Here is a 20,716-nt window from a genome sequence, read left to right as displayed (position 1 = left end):
ATAACTTATTCATTAATTCAATTCATTTCATAACTTCTGCATTGGATACTTCTGAATTGATGCGACATGAAAAGAAATTAATAAAATTAATTTTTTTTACCCCTATAGGATATTTATACTAAATTATATATATATATATATATATATGCTTACCCGTTAATTTATGTCATGTATACATTTAAAATCGCATATCGCATATTTATTTTAAGTAAAAATACAATTCAATATTTTTAGAGCTCATTTGTTTGCACTTAATGCAGGTTTGAATCTGAATGGTTCAGATTTCAGACCATTAAATGCATTTGATTTCATTAAGATTTTAGCTCTTAATAGGTTTGAATAGCTCTTAATCAGTCAAATTTAGAATCAAGTCTTAATAGATCTAAAGAGGTATTTTGGTGTTGAATAATATTTACCGTCACTCTATTCATAATTATCAGTCATCATCTCTGTCACCGTCATCATTGTTAACCACCACCAACCACCTCCACCATCACAACTGTCATCGACAACAAATATTGATACCAACCACTATTGTCAACCGTTACCACACCTACTACATCTATTATTCTAATTATATTTAACGTCACAACTGCCGTTAACAACAACACCATCATCAATCACTACCGGTCAATCCCTACTATCGACCAACTCATTTATCACAACTGGCACCACCGCTAACTACCGCTAATACATCATAACCTTCACACATTCTTTGTCGGCTACCACCATTGTCACTAGTAACACCACCTCCACCATCACTTCAATCACTATCATCGCTACAATTTATCTCTACTAACAACCATCTTCACCATCACCACTAACAATATCTCCAACTAGTACCAACACATTATCAACCATCATTCATTCATTTTTTAGTCATCATAATCAACACCTGCAACTACTAACATCAAGCAACGTCACATCAAAACCACCACTATCAACCGTCGTCATCATAACAGTTACTACAGTACCAACCATCACAAATATCACCACTAACATTACTAATCACTAACATCAATCATTGTCACCGCAACCACCATTATAAACCATCTCCACTATCACTAAAAAACATAAATATTTTTTTTCAATCAAATAATAATTTTGTTGTATTAAATTACATACTTTTCTGAAATATAATTAGCTTTTTATTTGAATTGTATTTTTTATTTTATTATATATACAAATAATTTTTTTTGTACGTTCAAATGTTAAAAAACAAACAGTCTTAATCATTAAGCTTTCAGATCTAGAGACAACATCTTAGTCATTCAGACATGCATTTAGATTCAAAAGTCTGAATCTTAAAAAAAAAACAAATGCACCCTTAACTCAGTTAGTTTACAAAATATATAGTGCATAGTTTAGAGATAGTGTATACATTATCTATAATCTATAATATATTAAAAGTGTGAAGACCCTTAGAAAATTGATTTGAACTTTTTGTCCTTCATTAAAAACTTTCGTAATAGACAAAATCGTCTTTTCACTTATTTTCTTCAATTAATATATCACTATATTTATAATATTTAAAATTAAGAAGTCCTAAAAATGGCTAAAAAAAATTATATGGAAAACTAATATTGGTAAGTTTTCTTTTTCTTTGTATACATCAAAAAGAGTCTTAGAAAATATGATTAAAAAAAATTATCAGAATTTCCATCAAAACAAAAAAAAAAACAATAATAATATTTAAACAACTTTATTTATTAATAATTCATATAAGGAAAAGAAATATGACTCATGCGTCATTTTTCCAATTCCCAATTTTCGACCAAAATTTGATTAAGAAAAAAAAAAAGAAATATGACTACCAAAATTTGATTGCTATGATATTAAAGGAAAAGAAAAAAGAAATATATGGGACCACCTTAATATATGGGACTCATATATAGACTTCTATATTAAGGAAATACTTTTATAAATATTGAGATGCATGTTAAACTAGAGAAGAAATCGATTTACTTATTGAGAAAATATGATTGATACTCATCTAACTTGATTCGGTTCCATGTCTAGATTGATGGATGTTTAATTTTCTAACATTCAACTTCTTCACTATTTTTGTCAACATAATAGAATTTAACACGTGTGTATATATATATCTTCTTTGTTTTCATTCAAGGCATTCTTTAGTGTCAAAATTTTCGCTCAGACAATTACTACTTTCATCAAAACTGAAGCTTTGTGATCACTATTGTATTTGTTTTACATGTCGTAGATGAATTTACAGTGGTAGATGAATGTCAGTCGGCTTTGAAATTTTTTTTTAGTTAAAGATTAAGTTTAATTGTGTTGTTTTTATATCCCTGTTTTGAGATTTTTTTTTGTGTGTGTAAAGGTAAAGTTTAGTTATATTATTTTGTTATCTCTATTGTCGTATTATTTTGTTATAATTTGTAGGCCGCTTTGAGATTTTTTTTGTGCAAAGGGTTAGACTTAATTATATTATTTGATGTCTCTATCATCATGTTGTTTTGTTGCAGTTACAGATGGTAGATGAATGTCGATTGACTTTGAGAATTTATTTTGATAAAGTTAGGTTTAATTAAATACTAAATTCTTCAAAAGGTTGAATTTAATTATTGTATTCATCTTTATTATTTAAGAAAATACCCTATTTAGTGTAATGTTCAAACTCAATAAAATGAGGTACACGCGCGAGACGCGTACACCTAAACCAGTACGAATATACATACACATACACCACCCACACAATAGTTATACAATTTTAGTGTATATACTAGTTACTAATAGCCCGTACAAGGCACGGGCCCAACAAATATTTTTAAAAAAATTTATTTTAATTATTTGATTTATAGTATTCTTAAAAAATATATAATACTTTTTTTTTTTTTAGATATTTTAAGCTATTAGCTATTGTAATTTATAATACTTCTTATGTAACTTTTAAATAATATATATCGCTCTCGTTGTCAAAACTTTTGTGGCACTGATAGTCAATTATATTTTTTAAATAATTTAAGTTTTAAAATTATTGTGATGTATAATATTTTTTCTTCTATTCCAATTTAAGTGTCACAATATTTAGATGAACATAATAATTAATTATGAGTGATATTGTAAAGTTACGTGTCTTAATGACTCATGAAAACTAATTAGAAGTGATATAACAAAATTACAATAAAACATACTTGTGATTTTTTTTTGATTAACTTATCATTTTATATTTATTTTACCTTTTTTTTTATCAAATATTATATTGACACAATGTTTAAATGATCATAATAATTAATTAGGAGTGACATAGTAAAATTACGGTTGAAGCAGCGAAACAGACATGTCTAATTAGAAGTGATATAACAAAATTACTATACAAAAATACTTGCGAAAAAAATTAAATGAGTCTCATATAAAACGTTAAGTAAATTTAACATTAATTATTATAAATGTTTTAATACTCAAATGACTTTGTAATAATTTTTTAATAATTAATTAGAGATGACATAATAAAATTACGGAGAAAGTAACTAATGAAGCAGGTAAGAGAAGCAGCTAGAGAAGCAAGCATGTTGACGGAGACTTGCCTGCTTCTCACACGAATTCCCTCTTATTATAGAGTATTTTTCTTTTTAAGTGGACCTCATATAAGTCGTCAAGTTCATTTAAAATATGAATAGTTAATTTATCATTTCATATTATTTTTTACCTTTTCTGTCAAATATTATTATTTTTTAATACTAAGATGACACATAATAATTAATTAAGAGCGATATTTAATAAAGCTACGATTGAAGCAGCTGAAGCAAACACGTCATAAATATTTTATTAAATATTATTAATTTTTTAATACATAAATAATCTATAATAATTAATTAGAGGTGATATTGTAAAATCAGAAAGCAAACAAAAAAGCAGGCAGGCAAGAGAAGCAAAGATGTTGACAAATACTACACTTGTATTTCTTTTCCTTGATGCAGATCCGCGTATGAACTGCCAGCATTGACTATATATTATGTATATTTTGGATACTGTCTAGTAATTTTCTTTTTGTTCGTAGTGTGGCTCTAGTACCAGACGTTACCATGTTTTGGGTGGGATCATCCTATATAGTTTGTCCTCTTCCTTCCTTTCTACGGTATATTATATATGCATGTTCACCTGCTTCTACCCGTATCTTTATTATTGGTGTTAATTTATTTTAGTTTATTTTTTTCCACCCGTTACTCCCTATTATAGTATTTTTTATGTATTTTCTTAAAATATATAACAGATTATTTTTTTTTTAATATTTTAAGTTATTAATTATTGTAATTTATAATACTTTTTATGTAATTTTCAAATAATGTATATCGCTCTCTTTGTCTAAACTTTTGTGGCATTGATAGTCAAACATATTTTCTAAATAATCTAAGTTTTAAATTATTGTGACGTATGATATTTTTTCTTTTATTCCAATTTAAGTGTCATAATGCTTAGATGATCATAATAATTAATTATGGGTGATATAGTAAAATTATGATTGAAACGGCGAAATAAACATGTCTTAATGACTCACATCAGCTAATTAGAAGTGATATAGCAACATTACTATAAAAAATACTTGTGATTTTTTTTTTAAGAGGACCTCATATAAGACGTCAAGTTAATTTAAATCATGAAGAGTTAGCTTATCATTTTATATCTAATTTATCTTTTTTTATCAAATATTATTAATTTTAATACTTAGATGACTTATAATAATTAATTAGGAGTGATATTTAATAAAATTACGATTGAAGCAGGCATGTCATAAATGTCTATTTTACCTTTTTTATTAAATACTACTCTCTCCGTTTCATAATAAATGAATTATTGGATTTTGACATACAGATTAAGGAAAAAGTACTAAAGACATAAATTTAACACAACTTTCCATTTTTACCCCAAAAAAAAGAAAAAGTTAACCTTGTAATACTTTTTTAAAAGTTAATTGGTTGTCAAATCATAAGGATAAATTTGAAAAAAATTTTCAAGGATTCACTTATGTTGAAACACCAATAAATATCCCAAACAATTCACTTATTCTAAAACGGAGGGAGTATTAATTTTTAATATATAAATAACTTATAATAATTAATTAGAGATATATAATAAAATTATGGAGAAAACAGGAAGAAGAAGCAGACACGTTGACGGAGACCTGCCAACTTCTCTTGCTTTTTGCCTCTTGTTAGATTGTAATAACGACTATATGTGATAAATTAAGATGATCAAGTGATATATATCGGTAACGATCCCTTTATTGAATTAGGATAAGTCAGAACAAACTTTTAACTGCAAAAGTAGAAACGGGGATTGAGAGGACACAGACAAACACAGCTAAACTGGGCAGGACACTCCGTGAATTGAATATTCCTTTCATCAACATAAAAAGCCATTAAGAAATTCCCACCATAAAGCATTTGCTATTCTGCCTTTTGAAAACTCATATGCTTCTCTTTTTTATTACTAATAACTATTGGCACAAAACAGAACATCACTACAAATAGTAGAACCATAGTAATATATTGCTTACAATTTCACAAATGAGATCCCAAAAAAGATAAAAGTATATGTTGATTTTATCCTAACTCCAACTTAAATAAATAAATAGAGACAACTCGAATTTGAGTTTGCTCACTGTCATTGGTGGGTTGTGCATCAATATTCTGTTTAAAAAGATTCCCAATTCCATCAAAAGACTGCAACTTGCCTAAAGAATAAACAAAATTTTGCTACTATTTCCTCGCATGTTGATTTGTTCTATCTTCATTGGATTATATTCTTAAAAATCCCAAAAGCAAAAAAATAAAAATTAAATAAAAAATATTCACTGCGTTTACCACTACTGATATCCCCTTTTAATTAAAAAAAACATTTCCTCTTTGTTCTTTCCATCACATGATCACATCGCAGACCCAAAAAGGGAACTATTATTAGGTGAGTTGTTTAATCCAAATTTGATTTGATTGTTATGTATTTGAAGAAGTGATTAATCAATTAATCAAATTCTTGTTATGAAATTTGGGAAAGAATTTACAACGCATTTAGAAGAAACCCTACCTGAATGGAGGGACAAATATTTGTGTTACAAACCCCTGAAGAAACTTCTCAAACACCTTCCTTCTACCGCCGATAATAATCTTCCTGACGGTGGCGACAATCCTCCTCCGCCTCCACCGCCGCCGCATTTGCAGGATTGGTTTGTCAGAATTCTCAATGAGGAACTTGATAAATTCAACGATTTCTATGTTGATAAAGAGGAGGAATTCATTATTCGCCTCCAGGTTTCTTTTCTTTTTCATTACTGTATACACATAGATATCCTTTTTTATGTTGACTAAATTCACTAGATACTTTCAACCTCCGCCAACAATAAATATCAGATAACTCTATCTAGTAAGACTGGGACAAATGAGAAGAATCACTCAGTACTTTTTGTCTAAAACTGAAATTTGAACATGAGACCTTAGGCTCTGCATTGACAACTAGGCCAAACCCTTCGTGCTGTATACATACAAATCTTAGTATGTCAGTCAATCAATCAATTATCAACTGTGTCTTAACTGGGACCAGCTATATGAATCCATTATACTCTAGGCCCAATTTGTGGAATTTCTTCTGAAATTTAAAGGCAACTTGGTGCAGCAAAGCTCCCGCTATGCGTGGATCCGGGAAAGGACCGGACCACAAGGTCTATTGTAGACAGCTTTACCTTGCATTACTGCATGTTGTTTCCACGACTTGAATTTCTTCTGAAATTTGATTGATACCTATTCTTTTTACCTATTGCTTTTACCACATTAATCCTGTAAATTGCATGGGGATTAGATGTGATGTTTACTGTTTACAGGATATTTTTTTTTGCTGTTTTTACCTGCTGATTATTCCAACTTTTACAGTTTAATTTCAATAGATTGTTTATTAATTTAAACTTTTGACGGATCATGAAAGGCGTGAAGCAGGGGTTTACTTGTACTGTTTGTGACGATGGAATTTTAGAGTGTGATGAATTGAATGGATAGTGCCGGTTAACTCTATCCATCAAGACTTGGTAGATGGAAGAAATCACCTGGACGTAGAAATTTGTAAGGTTTCATCTGTTGCTACACGTAAAAGTTTGAATGTAGCATGGGCTGGAATTCTGCGAAAGTATAAAGCAGGTCAATTGGAATTATGAAAATTGATGACAGTATATGAATACAAAAAGAGAGGAGTAGATGCAAAGGAGATTATGAGGTACTTGAGAGGGATGACAAGAACTTAATAGTTCGTTCGGAACCATAAATAGCTGCAACATGTTGAAAGGCGATAGATATATACAAAAATAACAAATAAATAAGTGGATTAGAGAGAAAGTATCACAGGAGACCTGGAGAATATTCTTAGTTAAGCTGAAGCATAAGAGTATATTGATGGTATATTCCACCTTAGTGCCTTTCAAACTTGTTGAACTATTTTAAGGAGATGACCCTACTTGTCTTAAATAATAATAATAATTCTGTCTTAATCAACACGACCTACGTATTCTTTAGTATTATAATGGTGGTTCCAAGCCAATTTGTGAGCAACTTGATTCCACCGAGTACCTGCTACCTCCCACCAATATAAGTATAGGTAACTCTAACTACCAACGCTTCGGCAGATCACAAATGGGAAGAAATCACCTAGTTTTTTCTTCTTTTTGTCTTTACTAGGATTTAAACTCTAGTCTGTAAGGCGTTCATCCACTTCTTTGACTACTTGGCCAACACTTAGGTGCTTAATAAAATCTACCTTGATTGATGTAATTAAATAGTGTACACCAGCCAGTCAATCCATCATTCAAACAACTACGCCTTTATCTCAGATCAGGTGTATAAATCTTCTTATACCGTTCTCCTCTATTGGGTCCATTTTATTTGTTATACTTAAAATATCATGTTTGAACAAATTGTTATATTTATTTTGGCCAAAGAGTGTTTAAAATATTTGCTTGCCATTTGATAACATGGCCGGATTAACAGTAAGATGCACATTAAGTTTGAAGTAGTATTACGTAGTAATAGTTTATTTTAATTTAAGTTTTGGAGACAAAACTTTCATTTACGAAAACATAACCATCATTTTAGTCAAAGGAAAAGAAAATAGTTCACTTCATTGACTCGGGTTTAGTATCAATTACCACTAGAATTCTGGAATTGTGAACTTGCATGACCAGATTGTTCAGAAAATGAGTGTCCTAGATGTAAGTGTTTTTCAACACTAAAGACAGAAAATTGTAAGAGTGAACCGGTGCATCACTGACTTATTTGATGAAGCCACTCATTTGATTCCTTCATCCCCACCACTACCCCCTACTTGGAAGGAGGAACTTCCATGTCACCATGTGTTGTAGATGGGTACAACATTGCATCCCTAAACTTAGATTGCCGAAGAGAAGTTCCTCCAAATTTGATGGTGCTGCCATTTAGTTTCATTGTTGTTGTATGATTACTTCCCAGCTTGGCAAGGGTTTTGATGGTTTATTTCTCTTGTCTCACAACCGCTGGTTCATTGTGCTATTTTCAACTGCAAGTCTGTTTGTTAATAAGTGTGCATCTCATGTGGGCACAAGCAGTGGATTAAGTAAGATAGACACCTAAATATTGGATATAAAGTTGAAATTGCATATGAATTCAGTCAGAATGGATTGGCGCTGTATATTGTACAATTTGCTTCTTTGGTTGTTGCTAGTGCACAAGTAAGAGACATGAAATTTAAACCCTTGCTTTCATTAAACTGAAGTTCAAAGTACTTGAAACAATTGATACATGAACATACTATATCAACCCCCAAATCACCATGTTTAATTAATAGCTGGGTTGATCAATGATTTGATGGCTTAAGTTTATGATCTATTTGCTTACACTTGTCAGTGGCTTGTCACTTTTAGCTATGAGTCATGCTAGTGGCAGTCTGATTAAAATTTTAATTGAGCAGAAATTCTGTTAAAATCTGCATCAATCAACTTTTTCTGATAAGGTAAATACTTTTATTAATAATTTGAAAAAGCTGCAGCTATCAATTTTTATGCTTTGTGTGGTCAATCTCTTATTTTACTTTTATAAATTATTGAAAAAGCTGCATCTATCAACTTTTATGCTTTGTATAAAGCTATTGTTGGATCAATCTCTTATTCTTTTCCATTAATTTGATTAAGTTGGGTCTTTAAATCTCCATAATGTTAGCTTTGTACAAGTTGTCAATTTTTCATGACAACAACATACCTAGCATAATCCCACAAATGAGGTTTTGGGGGTGTACATTACCTCTACCTTGTGGAGATAATGAGACTTTTTCCCGAAAGACCCTCAGTTTGAGAGCAAATTTTCATGAATAGGCTAAGGTTTGGTCTTGACAAGGACATTTGGTGGTATATCATAATGATTTCTTTTTCTTTTTCTCTTTGCACAAATCAGAATTGGGTGAAATTTGGAAGGAAGGGAGTTGGACTTCTGTTGTTACTCTCATCTGTTTCATGCCTTGGGTGGAAGTTTGATATCTATCTTAAGTCTTTTATTAGGATTGTTCCGTGGTGAAATGAGTTATGCAATACATGATATATAGAAGTTCATACATTTTATATTTTAAAAAAATAAAAATATTTGGAAGTTCATTATTTTTTTTTGGATTTTACTTCCCCGGGAGTAGTGGTATGGACTGCGTACATCTTACCCTCCCCAGACCTCACTATGTGGGAATACACTGGGTTTGTTGTTGTTGTTGTATTATTTTTGGATTTGTTGTATGCTCTGGAGGCTGACATTCGCTGCTTGTGTCCCGTTTAAAAAAATTGTGGTAGTAAATGGGGAATAAGGAAGAATATTTTGGTTTGCATTTATTAAGGGAACTTTGTTCATTTGGACTTGGAGTCAATCTCCCTAACGGAGTTCCAGAAGGGGACTGATAATAAGAAGTTTTTAATTCTCTCTTTTTCTTGGTCGTTGAGAGGTAGGGATTAGGAAGGATGTGTTCAAGAAAATATGCCCCACAGTAAGCAAGTAAAAATAAAAGTTGAAAAATAAATAAATATTCAATCACGTGGGTATCAATCGTGATTGTGTTGTTATGTGAATTGATCCCATCTCATTTAATTCTATAACAGGAATTGAAGGAACGAATTGAAAGAGTGAAGGAAAAGAGTGGCAAAGATGGAGTTATCACAAAAGATGGTGAATTTAGTGATGAAGTGATGGGTATACGTAAAGACTTTGTTGCCATACATGGCGAGATGGTTCTTCTCAAAAATTACAGCTCTCTAAATTTTGCAGGTACTGCAGCATTTGCACTCTATTTTCAGCATATGTTTGTGATATCAGTTAGTTACCATTGCTCAAGCATTTGTGTTTCAAGAGTTGCATCGCTCTGGTTTAGCTGAATAACAACCTTAAGTGGAGTCTGTTCAAATTTTATACAACGTAGGTCCCATCCGCTTTCTGTAACAAATTGTTTTGTTCCCCCAGGTCTTGTTAAGATTTTGAAGAAGTTTGATAAACGAACTGGGAGATTGTTGCGTCTTCCTTTCACACAACTTGCTCTTGATCAGCCCTTCTTTGTGACGGAGCCTCTAAATAGATTAGTCCGTGAGTGTGAGGAAAATCTTGAGCTCCTATTTCCTTTGGAAGCAGAAGTTGTAGAATCAGATGCCACTGCAGAAGATGCAACAGGAGGAACTACTCCTAATACTTCAAATGTTTCTCCATCATTGTCACTTGGGGAAGAAAATGTGGATATATATCGAAGTACACTTGCAGCAATCAAAGCTATTCAGGGACTGAAGAAGGCAAGCTCCACATATAATCCACTATCGTTTTCATACATATTCGGTAACCAAGATAATGATAACACAGGCGCTATAACTGCAGAAAACTCTGATTCGGATCCGTTTGTTGCCTCTCAGAGTGATAAAGAGACAGATCAAGAGGATTCCAATCCCCTAGAATAGAGTTCACCATTCTAGTTTGCTTATTGGTCTTCACTTAGTGTGTATTGTCGTAGACTGAGGGAGATAGAATGGTTTGCTTTTTCATTTTATACTACTGTTCTGGAATAACTTGCTTGCTCCCTTTTTAACTTTTAGCACTGACGGGACTTTAGTGATTCTTGGATTACAAAAGCTTGTTGATTATCTAGAACCCTCAATCTGACTTTTATGTCATAAGTTTTGATGATTAATAATGTGAAATGTGTTATAATATATATCAGTGAATGTCAATCAAGATCTATTTGATGTATTTATCGTTTAGTGTGAAATTAGGGCAAATTCCCCCTATAAATAGAAGGGTTTCCTTCATTGTAAATATCCCTCAAGAGAAGAAATAAAAATTACTCTCTCTATTCTCTCTACTCTTCTTGTTTATTCTTTCTTATTTTATAATACGTTATCAGCAAGAGACTCTATTGTCTCAAATTTGAAGGCTACGGCTAAGATATGGATAATTTTCAAGAAGATATTTGTTTGATTGATTCTGGCACTGCACATACGATATTCAAAGACAAGAAATATTTTTCTCATCTAAACATGGACAAGATTAATGTTACTACAATTTCTGGTAGTGTTGATTTGATTGAAGGCTTTGGCAAAGCCATTATAATCTTGCCCAAGGGAACTAAATTCATCATAAATAATGCTATGTTCTCACCCAAGTCTCGGAGAAACTTGATGAGTTTTAAAGATATTCGTGAAAATGATTATCATATCAAGACATTTGATGAGATGAATCTTGAATATCTTGGTATCACCAAAAATGTCTCTGAGCAGACATTTGTTGTTGAAAAGTTTCCTACTTTATCTTCTGACCTGTATTGGACAAAGATTTGTCCAATTGAGGCACATTCCATAGTAAATCGGAAGTTTACTGATTCCAATACTTTCGTACTTTGACATGATCATCTGGGACATCCAGGATCAATAATGATGAGAAGAATAATAGAAAATTCAAATGGGCATCCATTAAAGAACTTGAATGTTCTTTCAAATGGTGAATTTTCATGTAATGCTTGTTATCAAGGCAAGTTGATTGTGAGACCATCGCCAACAAAAGTTGGGATTGAGTCCCCCGCGTTCTTGGAACGCATACATGGGGACATTTGTGGACCAATTCACCCATTAAGTGGGTCATTTAGATACTTCATGGTCCTAATAGATGCTTCTTCTAGATGGTCTCATGTGTGCCTTTTGTCATCTCGCAACTTGGCATTTGCAAAATTGCTGGCACAAATAATACGATTACGGGCACAATTTCCTGATAATCAAATCAAGTCTATTCGCCTTGATAATGCTGCAGAATTTTCTTCCCAAGCATTTAATGACTATTGCTTATCGATCGGGATAAGAGTGGAACATTCTGTACCCCATGTTCACACTCAAAATGGCCTTGCTGAGTCATTAATTAAACGTCTGCAGTTGATAGCAAGACCATTACTAATGAAAACTAAGTTGTCCACTTCTGTTTGGGATCATGCAATTTTGCATGCTGCAACACTTATTCGTCTTAGACCGACAAATTATCATAAATTTTCTCCGTTGTAATTGGTTCTAGGTCAAGAGCCTAATATATCTCATCTGAAAATTTTTGGGTGTGGTGTTTATGTGCTGATAACACCACCAAACCGCACCAAGATGGGCCCCCAAAGAAGGTTAGGAATTTATGTTGGGTTTGAATCATCCTCCATTATTCGCTATCTTGAACCATTAACGGGAGATATGTTCACTGCTCGATTTGCAGATTGTCGATTTGATAAGATACTTTTCCCAAAATTAGGGGGAAAAGATCGTGACATCAAAAGAGAAATTTTGTAGAAAAATTCATCACTATCTCATCTTGATCCACGTGCTTCTATTTGTGAGCAAGAAGTACAAAAGATTATTCATCTGCAGAGAATTGCAAATCAAATGCCGGACGTATTTACAGATTTGAAAAGGATCACTAAATCACATATTCCTGCAGAGAATGTCCCAAAACGACCATCCATTAGTGTCATAGCTAATGAATCTAAAGCACGCTTGAAGCGTGGCAGACCATTAGGTTCTAAGGATTGAAATCCTAGAAAAACAAAAACAAATGGTCAAGATGACACTATGAAAGATCCACATACGGAAATTCAAGATTTGAGCAATGTTGATATCCTCGAAGGAATCAATGAGCCTGAGACTCAAGAAAATGAGGAACTATCCATAAATTCAAGTGATGTTGAAACTAATCTGAATCGATCTGAAATAGTAGTGGATCATGTCTTTGCATATAATGTTGCAACGAAAATCATGCAAGATAGCGAGGATCTTGAACCTCGATCTGTCACAGAATTTCGACAAAGAAATGACTGGCCAAAATAGTAAGAAGCAATTCAATCTGAATTGAATTTGCTCGCCAAACGTGAAGTTTTTGGACCCATAGCTCAAACGCCTAATGGTGTTAAGCCTGTTGGCTATAAATAGGTCTTTGTGCGAAAAAGAAATGAAAAAAATGAAATACAAAGATATAAAGCACGCCTTGTTGCACAAAGATTTTCACAACGGCCTGATGTCGATTATGATGAAACATATTCACCAGTTAAGGATGCAATAACATTGCATTATCTTATTAGTTTCACTATCCATGAGAGACTTGAAATTCATTTGATGGATGTGGTAATAGCCTATCTATATGGATCACTTGATAATGAGATATACATGAAAATTTTTGAAGGATTTAAAATGCCGAAAGCATATAGTTCAAAGCTTCAGGAAATGTATTCCATTAGATTGCAAAGATCATTGTATGGTTTGAAGCAATCTGGACGCATGTGGTATAACCGTCTTACTGAATATTTATCTAAAGAAGGTTATACGAATGATGAAATTTGCCCATGTGTTTTCATAAAGAAAACAACGTCGGAGTTTGTTATACTTGCTGTCTATGTCGAAGACATAAACCTTATTGGAACTCCAATAGAGCTTCAAAAGGCAATTGATTACATAAAGAAAGAGTTTGAGATGAAAGATCTCGGAAAGACAAAGTTATGCCTTGGTTTGCAAATTGAGCATTTGACAAACGGTATCTTTGTCCATCAATCTGCCTACACAGAAAAGGTGTTGAAATGATTCTATATGGATGGAGCACATCCATTAAGTACTCCGATGATTGTTCGATCACTTGATGTGAATAAGGATCCATTTCGACCTCAAGAAAAGAATGAGGAACTCCTTGGTCCTGAAATACCATATCTTAGTGCAATTGGTGCACTAATGTATCTTGCAAATACTACAAGGCCTGATATTATCTTTTCAGTAAATTTGCAAGCAAGGTATAGTTCTGCTCGTACTAGGAGACATTGGAATGGGATCAAACACATATTACGGTATCTAAAGGGGACTACCGATATGATCTTATTTTATTCTAAAGATTACAATTCCGATCTTGTTGGTTATGTTGATGCTGGATACTAATCCGACCCGCATAAAACTGGATCTCAAACAGGCTACGTACTGCCATATCTTGGAGATCAACAAAGCAGTCTATCATAGCCACTTCATCGAATCATGCTGAGATTATAGCTATTCATGAAGCAAGCCGAGAGTGTGTGTGGTTGAGGTCCATAATACATCTCATTCGAGAAAAATGTGGCTTGAAATGTGACAAAGTACCCACAATTTTATATGAAGATAATGCAGCATGCATAGCACAACTGAAAGGTGGATTCATAAAAGGAGATAGAACGAAGCACATTTCGCCAAAGCTTTTCCATACACATGAGCTCCAAAAGAACGGTGATATTAACGTATAATAGATTCGTTCAAGTTACAATGTGGCTGATTTATTCACCAAGTCTCTTCCAACTACAACTTTCAAGAAGATGGTGCACAAGATCGGAGTGCAAAGGTTCAAGAATGTTCTTATTAGGGGGAGCTAGTACGCGCTGTACTCTTTTTCCCTTACGAGGTTTTGTCCCACTGGGTTTTCCTTGTAAGGTTTTTAATGAGGCAGCCTATATGCGTATTGTTAGACATTCAAGGGGGGAGTGTTATGATATATATCAATTATAGTGAATGTCTATCAAGATATATTTGATGTCTATCCGGATTTGATGTATTTATCTTTTAGTGTGAAACTAGGGCAAATTCCCCCTATAAATAGAAGGACTTCCTTCATTGTAAATCATCCCTCAAGAGAAGAAATAAAAATTACTCCCTCTATTCTCTCTACTCTTCTTCTTTATTCTTTCTTATTTTATAACAAAATGTTCATAAAGAACAGGGGTATTATCTTGGTCGTCTTTACTGAATTTATGTTCTTTTCCTCCGAGTTATTATGGAAAAATTACATAGATCCCCAAATATACTTTTAACATATTTACTTTTTCGCTCACTACTTTAAATTAATTACATAATATCTACAATAACCCCATATACATGTTGTAAATACATGTAACGATGCGATGTATCCGTGTCGACAATGTAACAATGTCTACAATGTATCCATCACGATACATGTGTATCTGAGATTGAATCATATATCTGCATCTTCAATGTATCAGTGTCTACAATGTATCCGCTCAATATGCAATGGGATATTATGTAATGTTTACGTGTCCACTTGCGTTGATTGTACTTTTATAGAGAATGGCCTTCAATGTGTTACAAGCCATTTTCATGTGATTTAACTTTTATCCTTGATTGCTTTGTTAAATGTTTTGGAACTCTTTTGATGAAGAAAGCTAGACGTGGAAGGATATATATTAGCTATTTTTCTACTCGTGGTTATGTCAATTTCATACATCAATCATTTTCCTAACAAAATGCCTAGTAATGTTAGAGTCAACCAATCATCATGGTAAAGTAATTTTAAGATTTTTGACATTCTTTTGGATCAAACAAGTCTTTTTTTATGCACTACTGTGAGACATGATTACAGGAGAAGTTCATAATTCAGATACAAAACATAAAAGCTAAGCAATACCTAACTGTCTAATTTCATGAACAAAACTTCATTACAAGCACCATTGACACATGAATCAAAAAAATGTACAAGAAAAGAGGAACTAAAGCAAAATGAAAATCTTTTTTTGTGCTTCGGGTACTCTTGATTTGCCTTTTACATACTCTTGTCTTCATCGTAGTTGAAAGGCAGGGGTACAGACTTGGAGGCACGATATTTACCGACGTTATTTAAGTGCTCATTTTCCAACCTGAACAATAAAAATACTGTTAGAGAAAAGCAGTATCTTCTATGTAACAGAGAAATATATGTAAAAGTTCTTTAAATAGCCGGTGTATAGTGTCAAGAATGGACTTTGGGTCTAATTCAACCTCAAAAGCTAGCTCAAGAGGGGAGGATTACTCAAGTCCATATAAGCAAACCACTAGTCCATTCCCCAACCAATGTGGGACTTTTTACCCACTCTAACACCCCCTCACGCCCAGGCCAAACTGGCACTGGCGCGTGGACCGGGAGCCCAAAATGGGGATGGACCTGACTCTGATACCATGTCAATAATGGACCTTGAGCCTAACTCAACCTCAAAAGCTAGCTCAAGAGGTGAGGATTACCCAAGTCCACGTAATCAAACCACTAGCCCATTCCCCAACCAATGTGGAACTTTTACCCACTCTAACATATAGAAGTTAAACTCAATATGTAATGCATCTAACCTGAAAAAGTTCCACAAGCCTCGGCGAAGGATTTCCAAACAGGCAACAATTGCAGTAAATGCTTTTGGGTGCAGACCTGGTAGTTCTCTTATATCTAGAACCAACTGCATCCATACTAGCCTCAGAATAATGTCAAGAACCTGCATTTACACAAACAATCAGAAACTTCCACTGCAAAGTGTATGACTGACTACTATTTGAAAGTTGTGTCTGCACTTACAATGGCAACAAAGTAGACAATCTTGTATGGCACAAGTAGCTTGTCTCTCAACCAGGGGTTTCTTGAATTCCTTTGCAACAGACCCCAATCGATGACAAGGTCCCAGTAAGTGTTTGCAATTGTGGTAATTCCTGATGTTGATGCTGCCATTACTTTCCAAAAAACTCCTCTCTTCTGATCATATAGTGTCCTCATTACAAGAGCGACAATGGTTGAGAAATATTTGAGGGCATTAAGCCCCTGCATCGAATCTTTCTCTTCAAATAAACGCCGAAGACACTGTATATATCATGAAATTCATACAAAGCACCATATTACATAATTGTCAAGATAACTATAGTGGGAAATGGGAATGATGATTTTCAGTGAGTAAAAATTCTCAAACCTGAATAAACCGAGACCAAAAGGGGATAATTGCAACGACTATGAGTAGGATCTGGTAAACATTGCTGTCTTGACAAGTGTTTGATCTTGTTTTGAAGTTGCCCCATACATAGTAGCAGACGTAGAATTGCAAATTCCTAATTGCTTGAACCTGAAATACAAGAGCATATTATGGTTCTTTTGCACAAGTACAGCAGAATTTGCACATTATATACAGACTGAATTATCGAAATATTGGATCCTATTTTGGTAATAACGCAGAAGTTTCCCATTTAGAAAGAATCTGAGAAGTCAAACCTGGCTGGTTAGTTGATCTGCCAAGATGAAATCTGGAAGAGTAACCTGCAAATTGACGAGCGACATTTTAGTATGCATGTACTTCCTATGATATCAATGCATGTGAATCTGTATATATCTTAAAAAGCTGCTGGTACCTTATAGAGGGGAGCGCACAGGCAGTGCCAGGCAGTTCTTAGAAAGAAGAAACGACTTGAACGATATATGATGTTTAGAGGACAAAAGATTATCAGAAGAAGAACCTGAAAAAAAGATTTAAGATCATTACGGGATTCTAAACGTTTGTATAGATCAGTTCTAAGTAGAAGGAGAAGTAATGTTTACAAACTTACAAACACCAACATAAGTGGGATCAGCTCTTTCACAGTCTCATATCTTCTTGTTATCGGGTTCATATCCATATCCAGGTGGAAAAGTGTAGCAGCCAATGCAAGTACTGAAAGACCAGAAGCAAGGAGGAAAACTTGTCTGTAACGTAACTCTGTGCCCTGCTTGAAGCCAAATATGAAGGGATAATTGACCCGGAAACGCCTCCAGTAGTATACATTCGCCCCGTACATGAGCATATGGAGAACAATGTATCCGAATAGGCTGCAAGATAGAGCTTCATTACTCATACGTATTGCTTAAAAACATGCTTTCGCTTGTAGACAAACATTGGGAAAGAATAAATTTGTAAAAGACAGATGGGTAGTTCACCTGTAGAGTGGAAATATGTTATCCATATACTTCCGACGATCCTTATGCTCTAGAAGGTGTCTCACACGTATCGCTACAATAATAGCTGCCACTAATGCTATTGAGCAGCCAGAGAACAAACCTGTAGTTGAAAGGTACACCAGTTGCTAAAATGAACATCATGGGCAACCTCCGGGAAATCAAGGACCTAGAGTTGACGCTAATAAGGATGCAGGCTTACCTAGGAAAAATGTTACTCTATGAGTTTCTCTTTTAGCTTGTGGTCTTAAGGATTTCATTCCTTTCCTTCGGTTTCCATTGACAAAATGCTTTATGAACGTGACCTCCACCCTTTCTATGAGCTTGTTAAGCTAAAAAAGATAAAAGCAAAGATTGATGAGAAGTTCAAACTTCAAACTGTAGTTGCAAGTGGAATAATTGAAGGAAATGTACCTCATCAGAGTTACCAAGATCAGATTTATCAATCATATCTGAGTATGATTTCGAAGCTTTCCTTGAAGTCGTCTGTACCAATAAATTGCAAGGTTAAAAGGCAAAACTTTAATACTTTTACTTTCTATTGCTAAATAGTGATAAGTAGTACCTTATCATACTTCTTCATGATCTTGGAGAATGCCAACACGTTTAAGAAACTAATACAATAAGTAGCAAAGTGTGAGTTAAATTGAACACGGAAACAACTACAAGTCCTCATTTAGAATAAAATAAAATACACCATTACCGGTAGCTTTTCAGAAGTCGGAGCTTTTGACAGAACTCAACAAAAGCCTTTTTCATTTGTTCTTCAGCTCTTTTGAGCTCGTCTTTGCTGAATTTTAAGTTTGCATTCGAAGTCTTGATCACATTTTTCAAAGTCGAGATAGGTGTTGCTGGTTCAATATTGATTTTGACATTGTCCAAAATCTCTATTGGAGCAGGCCTAAAACGCGAGAGATTCTTCTTTGCTTCATCCCTTTTCCCTGATGCTGATGATTCCTCTTCCAGAATATCCTCACCTGTCAGCTCAACTTCTTGAATTGACTCCATGTGTGACCTACCTGTATTGGGGTTAAACATGAATTCAAACAAATTACAAAAAAGCCTCGTGTGACCTAAGGTTCGAGCTGTGCAAGCAGCCACTAGTGCTTGCAATAGGTTAGGTTATCTACGTTACACCTCTTAAAGTGCGTTCCTTTAGTGCAATAGAAAGTTATAGTATATGGATTTACCTGGACTTCTCATATGAGTAGGAACCACTGGTGCTGGAGACAAGGAACTAGCATCATTGGCTGTAGAATCCATCATCACTTGTGCACTATCCATTCCAATTGAAGGTTTATCAACCATAATTCTTAGAGCAATAAGTGCATCCATTTGTTTACTCAGCTCATCAGCTTCAGCCTTAACTTCCCCTACTTTTTTCTTGTAAAAAGTTAAGACCTTGTTGAATTCATCATCGAGTCTTCTAAAGAAAACCATCTCATATTCTCCACCTTGTTCAGATGACATGAGAAACATAGTTTGATGATGTCCTTGTGAGCCTTCTGGCTGCAGTGAACTCACTAAAATAACTTCTTCATCCTCATTGGGATTTCTAGGTGAATCTTTGAAACTGAATCTATTTTGCAGTCCACTAAAGGCTCTATACATAGATATCCTTCTCTTTAAGGAGCCTTTTGGGGTGGCTGCAACTTCAGGTAATGGTGCATTTCTCTGCTTGAATTTTGAGATGTCTTTCAACACACCCTTTAGATAGTTATAATCCATGTAGGCTTCTTGCCATTCATGGACCATTTGGGAGGCAAATTCTTTACCAAATTTCATCTTTATCAAAGCTGTTTGTTTTTTCTTTTAGCAAAAAGAAAAGGAAGGGATTTCCTATGTTTTTTACCAAAAAAATGAAAAGATTGGTGTTTAAATAGTAAGAATATTGGTTTGGGGCATTTGGGTTGTAGCAGTCATTAGAGAAAAGGTCAAAGGGTTGTCAAAACTAGTAAGGTTCCAAGAATGCCGTGGAAAAGGAGTAGAATTATTTTTTGTTGTTGAAAGAATAGTCTTTGTAAAATCAATGGCTTTTCTTTTAGGTAGATGGTTTTGGGGATTTTGCAAGTTTTTTCTTGTTTAACACTGGGTACAGTAGCCACCAAGAAGGTGTCAAAATCAATAGTTCAACCAAATAAATTATGGACTAGTATTAAGTAGTAGTACCAAGTGGGAACTATGTCAGAGCAGGGCAGTTCTTCTCAATGGGTAGAAGGAAGAGGAACCACAGTTCACACTTCACTCTGGTTGCCAACTTTGAACTATTCACCAATTGACTGCCTCATTAACAACATCTTTTTTTGTATTTGTTTTATAAATGATCTTATTTAAGATTTCAACCTTACACTTTTCTATCACAGCTCATTTATTTGGGTTCGAAATATATTACTACCTCATTTCCATTTTAGTTGATCCTGTTACTATATATATATATATATATATATATATATATATATATATAT

At 33.7% G+C, this 20,716-nt stretch overlaps 2 protein-coding genes across 2 annotated transcripts; one reads left to right on the top strand and one right to left on the bottom strand.

The window, feature by feature from the left end:
* Positions 1 to 5,657: 5,657 nt before the first annotated feature.
* On the top strand, positions 5,658 to 11,202 carry LOC107860512 (SPX domain-containing protein 4). The gene is made up of 3 exons (XM_016705894.2): positions 5,658 to 6,269; positions 10,109 to 10,274; positions 10,467 to 11,202. The coding sequence occupies exons 1-3, from the start codon at positions 6,000 to 6,002 to the stop codon at positions 10,946 to 10,948; spliced, it is 918 nt and encodes a 305-aa protein (XP_016561380.1). The 5' UTR covers positions 5,658 to 5,999; the 3' UTR covers positions 10,949 to 11,202.
* Positions 11,203 to 15,844: 4,642 nt separating this feature from the next.
* LOC107860510 (phosphate transporter PHO1 homolog 9) lies at positions 15,845 to 20,577 on the bottom strand. The gene is made up of 13 exons (XM_016705892.2): positions 19,442 to 20,577; positions 18,955 to 19,270; positions 18,817 to 18,865; positions 18,666 to 18,737; positions 18,454 to 18,583; positions 18,234 to 18,354; positions 17,867 to 18,125; positions 17,672 to 17,776; positions 17,535 to 17,579; positions 17,239 to 17,388; positions 16,854 to 17,132; positions 16,634 to 16,773; positions 15,845 to 16,170 (listed from the first exon to the last, which is right to left on the bottom strand). Exons 1-13 carry the CDS (start codon positions 20,034 to 20,036, stop codon positions 16,077 to 16,079), a joined length of 2,355 nt encoding a protein of 784 aa, XP_016561378.2. The 5' UTR covers positions 20,037 to 20,577; the 3' UTR covers positions 15,845 to 16,076.
* Between the last annotated feature and the right edge of the window lie 139 nt (positions 20,578 to 20,716).

This window comes from Capsicum annuum, chromosome 2 (genome assembly GCF_002878395.1).
Source record: "Capsicum annuum cultivar UCD-10X-F1 chromosome 2, UCD10Xv1.1, whole genome shotgun sequence".
Taxonomy (NCBI): domain Eukaryota; kingdom Viridiplantae; phylum Streptophyta; class Magnoliopsida; order Solanales; family Solanaceae; genus Capsicum; species Capsicum annuum.
The sequence above is the reverse complement of the archived record's forward strand: the minus strand, read 5'-3'. Positions and strand labels throughout refer to the sequence as shown.

Coding starts and splice junctions, on each gene's coding strand:
- LOC107860512 (XM_016705894.2), top strand. CDS start 6,000: ATGAAATTTGGGAAAGAATTTACAACGCATTTAGAAGAAACCCTACCT. Junction 6,270..10,108: donor AATTCATTATTCGCCTCCAG/GTTTCTTTTCTT, acceptor ATTCTATAACAG/GAATTGAAGGAACGAATTGA. Junction 10,275..10,466: donor CAGCTCTCTAAATTTTGCAG/GTACTGCAGCAT, acceptor TTGTTCCCCCAG/GTCTTGTTAAGATTTTGAAG.
- LOC107860510 (XM_016705892.2), bottom strand. CDS start 20,036: ATGAAATTTGGTAAAGAATTTGCCTCCCAAATGGTCCATGAATGGCAA. Junction 18,126..18,233: donor AACATATTTCCACTCTACAG/GTGAACTACCCA, acceptor TCTATCTTGCAG/CCTATTCGGATACATTGTTC. Junction 17,133..17,238: donor TTTGGTCTCGGTTTATTCAG/GTTTGAGAATTT, acceptor TGATATATACAG/TGTCTTCGGCGTTTATTTGA.